A 9,914-nucleotide genomic window follows, 5' to 3' on the forward strand; every position below is an offset into this window, starting at 1 on the left:
CAAAGTATTCAATTAGCAATGATCAGGCTTGTGTCCAATATAAAGATTCAGTGGACTTCGTTAGATTAGGAAATGCAGATACTGACAAGGTTTCTACCCAAGAATGTGTGAAAAAAAAGGTGTTTGCTCCACACTACAGATAATTTGACATCTGGCCACAGCAATGATATTGAATCAGAGTCTGGGGGGGGGGGGGGTCTGAAAAAAAATAACTGCAGATGCTGGGATTACGAGTCCTGTCATGAAAACATCTTCACGTGAGATGAGATGTATCGAAAATTTCCATTGAACATTAAATCGATAATGAGGAATGTGGGGAATTACATCCCTATTACGGGACAAATCTAACTGGGGGAAAGGGGGGGGTCGATCTAAGAAAGGTTTGTTTGTTTATTGTGAATTTCGCGCAAAGCTACATGAGGGCTATCTGCGCTAGCCGTCCCTAATTTAGCAGTGAAAGACTAGAGGGAAGGCAGCTAGTCATCACCACCCACCGCCATCTCTTGGGTTACTCTTTTACCAACGAATAGTGGGATTGACCGCCAGCTTATAACGCCCCCACGGCTGAAAGGGCGAGCATGTTTGGTGGCACCAACCACCGCCATCTCTTGGGTTACTCTTTTACCAACGAATAGTGGGATTGACCGCCAGCTTATAACGCCCCCACGGCTGAAAGGTCGAGCATGTTTGGTGGCACGGGGATTCGAACCCAAGCATTGCGAGTCGAGCTCCCCTAACCACCTAATCATACCGGGTTTATGTATGAAGTGTCTTGTTTATTCCACGTTTGAAAATGAAGCAAAGCGATTTTCATTGAACGATCACGTCTACTTTACATATTGTGCGCGCTATATGATGGCCTAGAATTTAACATGCTGCACTATGAATCCGAGGGTTCGTGGTTCGCGTCCCCTGCTAAAAAAATCGAGTTCTGCATTTCGGGGCCTTGGTTTCGTTGCTAGAATGATGGTCTAGGGCAAATAAATAAATAAATAAAGGTGCTGATTATACAGAAAAAAATCAAGATCATGCGTCAAAATTTTTAATTATGCAACCCTTATCAAAGTTAAAAAACAACTTAACACAATAAAATTTATAATAGTTCTAGATGTAATTGATGCAACTCTATCATTAATAGAAATTCAAAATTTTTTCTTTCCTCTGAAATAACACCATCAAACATACTTTTAGACAGATTCGAGAGCTCGGGCTCATAGGCGCGAGAATTTTCGGCGTTTCAAAACACCAACAGTCAAATAGAATTAAGGCACGGGCCCCGTGTGCCAGTGCCTAGCGGCGCCTCTGATTTTAGACATTAGAAGTCTTTCTACAAGGAATTAGTCAGACTGACTGACCAGCAACCATCAATAGCCAAGAAACAAGAAACGAATTAATAATTCAGTCAAAAGCTATATCTCTGATGAAACTGGCTTAAACTTGATTTTTCTAAGCCTAAGAATTCGGATTTTGACTGCGCAGTAAACTACTGATCATATGGTAAATTATGTAAAAATAAAAAAATAAAAATTCTGAACCCGAGTACTCGAGGCCCAGACGGCCAGACCCCACTTATTCGATTGGAGTAGCTTGAGTATTGGTGACGGTGGATGCTGTTGACCGGCTGTCTTCTCTCTCGTCTGTTAGTTCAAAATCAATGACGGCTAGCGCAGGTAATCCTTGTATATTCATATCTCCTATATCTACAATTGTATTAAATTAAAGTATTTTTCTAACTACTACTTTCTGTTGTTTTCTTCTCTCTCTCTCTCTCTCACTGTACATACACACAAACACGCACATATGTAGCGCTCTATAAAACTAATTAATCCTAGACTTCTTCTTAGGTTCTAAGTTTGATAGTGGAATAGTATTTTTTTTTTTCACGTGTTTGAAATTTTAGTGGATTTAAAACTGTACTCACCTTTTTTTTTAAAGTTCTGAACACTTTATCTGGAACTCGCCTTAACGCTCCATCTTCTCGTCACCCACAATTCAAATTCCTTTGAAGCTATCTAGTCACAAGGCTTATATCATATATGTATGTGATGCGAACCTCCCACGTTTTACGAGAGACGCGAATCGACCATCCAATCAAGCAATAACAACAAGTCACGTGAGCAGAGTGGAAAAGTGTATATGAACTGTAAGATGACCTTCTAGTTCATGCTTTCGGAATCTAATAAAAGCAAAACGGATATAAAAAAACAAAAACCGTACATAGTAGTATCGAAACAGGCCCGTATTTGTCCAGGACGTACGAAATACCATTTTCTCTTCCCGTTTGTTTCCCCGTAGGACAGAGTTAAGTTTACAGACTTACAGCGCTAAAGTTCGGGGTTCGATTCCCCGCGGTGGATACAATAGATAGCAAATAAATCTTCCCGTTTATTCTTCTACGTGGTTAGCCCGAGACCGTATAACATTCAAAATAGAGGTTTGATACCTGCGATACGTATTTTTTGTTTTACACCACTTTTGACGTACGTTGTACCAAATAAGAATGAATTAGTCGTATGCAAAATACGTATTTTTTAAGCGATCAAATCAATTGATGTGTGAGGTGATTCAACATGTTTTTCTCTCCCGGAGATTCCACGTTGTATAATAAAAAAAAACGACAAAATGTATGCATATTGACGATCTGTAGAAGCTTTATCGTAACTTAAAAACTTGAATTTAAGTCCATGTTGACTCCCGGCGGGCTTGTAGCGCCAAAATCCGAGGTTCAATTACTTGCGGTGGACAAAACCTAAATAGCCTATTGTCTAACTTTGTACCAAACGACAGCAGCTGGATCCTAGTTTCCTGTCACACAGCTTGTATAAAACCGTTTAATAATTTGAGTCTCACGCTACAAAAGGTTGAGTATGTTATATAAAAAAGGATTTTGAATATGCAAACCAGCAAGTCACATGACAATCAAAGCATGGTGGGATGGGATGTATCAGAACTACATTTTGACACCACTTGGTGTTACGTAGGTTGTGTGATGTCACCGAAAATTGATCATTTGGGGGAAGGGGGGTATGTAATAGCTCTTTCCAACACAAAATATTTCATACATTCAGATAGTAAAGAATTTCAAAGACGAGGATATTTCTTGTATATTATATAATGGTGTTCGAAAACAAAGGCATATGGATCAACTTGGGGCACCAGGACTATCAAGAAAGAGCACTCCAACAGTTTGCCCCAACTGCGGTATGCACAGTGCAGCATCTTGTAACAGGTCAGTGGTAAAAGCTGTCCATGTGTCTCAGGCAACAGTGCACCACATAATCAAAATGAGTTTTTTGTCGGAAACTGCGACACAGACAAATGTACAGTAATTGCTTCAACTACATCTCTGTTCAACCGTTGCATACCTCAAGCAACAGGAGAACGAATCGGTTGTTCATGCTATTATTTACAAAGGCATACAGTTCAAGTCACCCAGACACAGTGTCAATGGCTTTCTATGAGACCGGACTGTTGGAACTAGTACCGGAAAGTCGTCATCCTCGTACACTAGATGGAAGAGGGAAGGCCAGCAAGGAGGAGTGGTGAGCTTTGGACACAACAGTCTTACAACTGAACCTTTTGCAACGGAAACTACATTGTAGGGCTATTGTCGAGATGCATGATTGTCAGAAAGAGTAAGTTCGGACGTGGCAACATAGATTATTACGAAGTGATGACCTCCAAAATAATTTTAAACGTAACTACTCAACCTCATAAAACACCACATGACCAACACGAAATAACACGCGTGACCTAGCAACTTGAGTTTTAAGGTTGCTATTTCTTGTCAACTAAAAGTTTGATCTCTACCTCCCTCACATCACACATACCACGTGACCAAAAACCTGTAGAGAAGTCTAACAACACGAGTTTCACGTTTCTCATCACGTGATCACACAAGCTAAAACTGGGCCTGTTAATTTAAAGAAGATCAAAATAACAGTTTCCACATTCTCATTGTAAATGAAAAATGTTTATAGTAATCTGATTTAGTGGTGAAACCTATGGCTGGTAAAGAACATCATAAGCTAAAAGATTATTTGTTAAAGAAGTGTTATTCTGATAATTTGTCCTTAATATATATATATGTATATAAATCCACCAAGTAAGTAAATGTGTTTTAATGATAATAAGGCAATGAAGTACTGGTAGAGCCCACTGGAATTTTATTTTATTTTAATTCAATATATTTATATAATAACACGTTAAGTTTTTTATTGTTGTTTTTTTTACAACAGGTTTCTCGTGCTATGTTTACATTCTGTCCAAACATATTTGTTCGTAGATAATAAAGTTATAGAATAATTTAATAAATAACTAAATAAATTAATTGAATGACAGACGCTTATTTGGAATCTCGTTATTTTCGTGCCTTTCAGAGGCTCAGCGTTAAATCCTGGTTTCGATACCCGTGGTGTTCACAACACGAATGGCCCATAGCGTCCCTTTGTGCTTAACAACTAACAAACATTTTATTTGTCTTTTATCGTATTTTGTTCCCCCCCTTCCCAAATTAGAGCTAGAATAAACTAAAATTAAAGATCTAAGTTTTTCTTTCATATTAGAGCTAGAATAAACTAAAATTAAAGAACTAAGTTTCTTCTTTCATATTAGAGCTAGAATAAACTATATATAAAGATCTAAGTTTCTTCTTTCATATTAGAGCTAGAATAAACTAAAATTAAAGATCTAAGTTTTTCTTTCATATTAGAGCTAGAATAAACTAAAATTAAAGAACTAAGTTTCTTCTTTCATATTAGAGCTAGAATAAACTAAAATTAAAGATCTAAGTTTTTCTTTCATATTAGAGCTAGAATAAACTAAAATTAAAGATCTAAGTTTCTTCTTTCATATTAGAGCTAGAATAAACTAAAATTAGAGATCTAAGTTTCTTCTTTCATCTGTTTGAGACCCGTTGAGTAGCTTCGCGCTAAAACAACAAAACCATTAACAACACTGACGGTAAGGATCTCAATCAAAAACAGGACAAGTTATGGGATATGAGAAGGTGAAGTTTGGCTTTGAGTTTGAACAGCCTTGTTCAATCTCGTGGACTTTAAACAGACCTTAATTAGTGACCTACTTTCAAATAGTGGAATGAACCTTGACCGTGGAACGTGATTTCGAAAGTCCACGAGCGATTTCATCCCGAGTTCTTATAACGCAGGACGATAAAACAGTATCATGTTGCCAGATTCACTCTCATACAAAACCAGTTTTGACTTTAATTTCTTCTAAACCAGTGTTTCTCAACAACCGGTCCGTGGGATTTCACGAAAACACATAAATAAGCAAAAACTGACAGAATATTCACACATAAGTTGCAATGGTTTTTCGTTGAATTTGCATTTTGTTGTCCAAGACAGTTTATGGAGGCAGCAAACCGATCCCTGATAATATATCCCTGATATCCCTGATATCGAAAAATTGAGAAACACTGCTCTATTCTATTTCATTGTCAGGTTTATCCTGATACAATATCAGAATTGGATAAAGGGTCAGGTTTATCCTGATACAACGTCAGAATTGGATAAAGGGTCAGGTTTATCCTGATACAACGTCAGAATTGGATAAAGGTTTTCTAATCCAGTTCGTTGTAAAGTTTATCTTGATACAACGTCACAACTGACTACAAGCTATAATATTCCATAAAGCAAGCTATTAAATTATCCACGTACCGGACAGGCAGTGCTGACTACACTTATAGCTAAAGTGCTCGTGTTACAAATTAGTTATCATATAAACCAGATGTCGGTAAAATTCCTACAAAAAACGCCTTTTACCAGGCTCTAGTACAGCATGCTATAAATACTTGACTCAGTTTTTTTTTTTTTGTAAACTGCACAGATCTAAAACTATAAGTTTTACGCACAGAATTACAGCAATATGTGAACAGGAATATATATAGCGCGCACACAAATTCGCGTTAAAATAGGAGCGTAGTTTAGCGGTGATCACAAATGTAACTATCGAACTTCATATATCTGTTAAAGATTTTCCGCAGATAACTGGCTGTTTCTATTTCTAAAATTCATAATTTACTGGTGCATGTGAAATATAAATTTGAATAGACAAAAACTGGATTAACTATTAGGATGTCGGGTTAATCCCTCTCTCAAGAACTCTAGATTGACTGTGTGTATCATTTCATGTTGTCGTCTTAGCTAGACTGATAAGACCTGTTGTACTGTTAAAAACGATTTGTTGATCGACGGTTGACAGTTATTTAGAGTTAAAAATTCTTTGGGAATAAATTCAAACAAGCGATAATTTTCTACCAGATGGAGCCACTGCTCAACACTTCATTTGTACGAGTTAAGTGATAAAATGAAACTAGCCCCCTAGTGGCACAGCGGTATGTCTATGGACTTACACCGGTAGAAACCGGATTTCGATACCCGGGTGGGCAGAGTACAGATAGCCTTTTGTGTAGCTCTGTGCTTAGTAACAAACAACAAAAAAAGGATAAAACTAAAATTTTAAAAGCTGTTCTTCGCATCTAGAATCACTTTTGCAGTGGGTACAGTAGTAAGCTAACGTTTTAAGTTCATACTGTGTTCACACATGAGTGTCAGCAATGATAAATGAAAGGCCTCGTCAGCACCAGATATAATATGGTTGACATCTTGTTATACATTCTTCTTTAATTTCACTCACAAGTTCTTAGAATTAGTATGTGAAAACACAGACAGTGTCTCATCAATGTACAAAAGGAGAAAAGGGCACACCTACAGGCCCGTGTGGAACGTATTAGTAGCTAACTAGATAGACGTTCTCTTATGCGGCAGTTTATTATTTTCTTATTTCGAGATTCCAATTCGATTAGAATAGCCCAAGAGTTGGCAGCAAATGGTGTTGACTTCCCTCTAATCTATCACTTCTAAAATAGGGACGGCTGTTCCAGATAGCCCTCGATTAACCTCGCACGAAATTCAACAAACAACGACTAGGTATTCAGGCATATTTTTTTTTAGATCTACGCCATGAAATCATCCCCAGCAGTGCGGTTATAAGTTTAGCACTTAATAATGGACATAAGTTGTATCGTTGTACATTCCCTTGTAGTGCACATACTCCCAGAATGCTAGGTCAGTTTTAAAAGTTTCTCATACAATTTGACCTTGTCTCAACTGAAGTGATCACATGAGCGTGCATTTGATAAAATCTACTTGTATGTGCTATGTAATAAAAATCAGAAATTATTTATAACAATATATATATAACTTTGTTTTTCTATAGGCTTGAAAAAAAAGAAAGAATTTTCATCAATCTCACTTTATTTTCAAGTAGTTTATTCACAGACATTTCTTGACGAAAATTGTCAGTGTTTATTTAAATTTAAAAAAAGAGTAAAAACAACGTATTCATGTTCTTCTTTATGAAAGATGAATCAAAGGCTTAAATGTAAAACTCAAATGTTCCATATACAGCTGCCCAACAGTTATGAATTTAGTAGTCATATTAGATTTTTAACTTAGAATAGAAAACCAGCTCTTGTTGCTTTTCTTGAGCATGTAATCCATTTAACCAATTTCGCATGTTTAAAGTTTCTTTACTTTCCTTTAAGTGCCAACATACTTTGTTTTCCATATTTTAATTTTGCTCGATGGACTGGTATCATCCTGAAATGGAAAAAGTGACAATCTCTAACAAAATAACCCCACAGTAAATTTGCATTTGTCTTGACGAACACTGGAAGACTATTTTTTTTTTTTTTTTAGTAATAAGTTATCGAGGAGGTTTTCTTTTTCTGCCTATTGCGGCAAATTGTTCAATTAATTATACATAATTAACGATCTTAAGGTAATATTTATACTTCAAAATTGGTTTGATAAAACCTGTTCGTAGTTCAGTTTATTTTAATTTTGCTTTTATGACATAAAATACACATCTATTGATACTGTAATTCTAAATTATCAGAATGGATAAATTATATTTATATTATTCTGTAGACGGTGCTGTTACCGCACTTGTTATGAAAGTAATGTGTGTGAGCTAGTGTTATATTATAACACTAACAATAGTTAGGTTGAAAATTTCACTAACTTTTTGCGTGTTCGTTTGTTTAATATATTACAGCATGACAAATTTACAAAGTATAGAATGCGGCGAAGTTACTTCAATACAAGATGAAGACAGCAGTGAACTCTTTGAAGACGAGTCTTCTCGTCCAACCCACACATTGAAGAAGGCGCTTAACCTAAGGTGACAGCGACAGGCCTAATGCTACTGACATATTTAACTTTATAATTGTATAACCAAAGCAAGTTACTGCTTATAAGTTGTTATATACTTTGACGAAATTGATTTGCTCCAGTGAATGTAAGAAGTAAAATATAAAATGCGTTTACACTAAATGTGACAAAAAACATAGGTTTATGACTGTGAGTGGTAAATGTTTCCCTCCATAAAGATTTACTTGCAATATTCGTGAATGCTTTATTATAAAAATAAAATACTGGCAACACACGGAGGAATATAAGAATATGTGTTTGGTATTACAATTGATTCATAATAGCTACCAGAAAAATACACATAAAATACTGGGAGAAGGATGGCAATACATGCAAAAAATTAGCCATTCCATTATCAGCTGAAAATGCTATCAGAGCAATCAGTGAATACGTAACATGCAAACAAGAAAGTATCTGGTCCATGAAATCTGTTTCTGCTTACCCACTTTCCAAGGAAATTAAAAGTAAAAATTAAACCCTCCCTTTATTTTTTAGGGAATCATGTTGTAACGCGTACTATCGTTGGGCAGGTTGTTTTGGATTATATAGTAAATATAATGTGAGTCCAGTCCATGTAATAGTAACGTTTGCTACAGACTACATTCACTTGTAGTAGGGGGTTTCGTTGATTTTCAAATAGTGAAAATAAATTTACACACCATTGGATTCCACTGTCAAAAATTTCAATTATGTATTAAATAATTAATGAAAAACAATTAATAATCTTACCTGTACATTGAACTTTTGCACCATGTGACTTTATCATTGGAACAATGCTAACAAATTTTAGTGATTGATATCAAGTTATCACTTTACCTAGTAACCTGAGACATTGCATAAAACCCGTGACAAGGTGAGATACGATGTAGTTCTAACACAATACTTTAATTGAATACCCACCCATACATGTGGATTAATAAGATATTGATAAATGACAAGAAAATTGTTAACAACCAAATGTTAAAAATGAAGTACGAGCTTACATATGTACCAATGAAAGTAAGGAGAGATGTTGTATTCTCATTGGTTTTAAAGTAAATTAAACTGTGATATGACCAACATTTTGTCTGTTTCAAATTCGGTGACGAGGAACCCACTTTGAGACTAATAATGGCTGGAGACGGCTTGAATGGGTAATGAAGAAAAACTTTAATATAAGTTTAACATAACAGCAAATGTACAATGTTTCGACAAGGTTTTATCATCATCATTCTTCGTTACCCATTCAAGCCATCTGCAGCCATTATATTGCCTGTTTATGCCCAGTGATATAACTTGAAGCAGACTATTGCCAGGCCAACATATTGTCTGTTTATGCCCAGTGATATAACATGAAGCAGACTGTTGCCAGGCCAACATATTGTCTGTTTATGCCCAGTGATATAAAGCAGACTGTTGCCAGATCAACATATTGTCTGTTTATGCCCAGTGATATAAAGCAGACTGTTGCCAGACCAACATATTGTCTGTTTATGCCCAGTGATATAAAGCAGACTGTTGCCAGACCAACATATTGTCTGTTTATGCCCAGTGATATAAAGCAGACTGTTGCCAAGCCAATGTATCATCTATTCACAATTCATCGACATGCTGTCAGTTTGATTTGGGCAGGCGTGTATATATATATATATATATATATATATATATATATATATATATATATATATTATATATATACTA

General features: G+C 35.9%; 1 protein-coding gene across 2 annotated transcripts in view; it reads left to right on the top strand.

Annotated features, from left to right (window-relative positions):
- Nucleotides 1-9,914, top strand: part of LOC106470354 (inactive peptidyl-prolyl cis-trans isomerase FKBP6-like) — a 20,633-nt gene that overhangs the window by 2,909 nt on the left and 7,810 nt on the right. Inside the window, exons 1-2 of one of the 2 annotated variants that reach the window (XM_022398963.1) lie at nucleotides 3,338-3,635; nucleotides 8,080-8,205. In XM_022398963.1, coding sequence (XP_022254671.1) covers nucleotides 3,616-3,635; nucleotides 8,080-8,205 — 146 coding nt within the window. In that variant the 5' untranslated portion in view covers nucleotides 3,338-3,615. Of the gene's footprint in view, nucleotides 1-3,337; nucleotides 3,636-8,079; nucleotides 8,206-9,914 lie in introns of those variants that run through there. The other variant, XM_013930906.2, reaches the window with a different exon arrangement.

This window comes from Limulus polyphemus, unplaced genomic scaffold (genome assembly GCF_000517525.1).
Source record: "Limulus polyphemus unplaced genomic scaffold, Limulus_polyphemus-2.1.2 Scaffold3959, whole genome shotgun sequence".
NCBI lineage: Eukaryota > Metazoa > Arthropoda > Merostomata > Xiphosura > Limulidae > Limulus > Limulus polyphemus.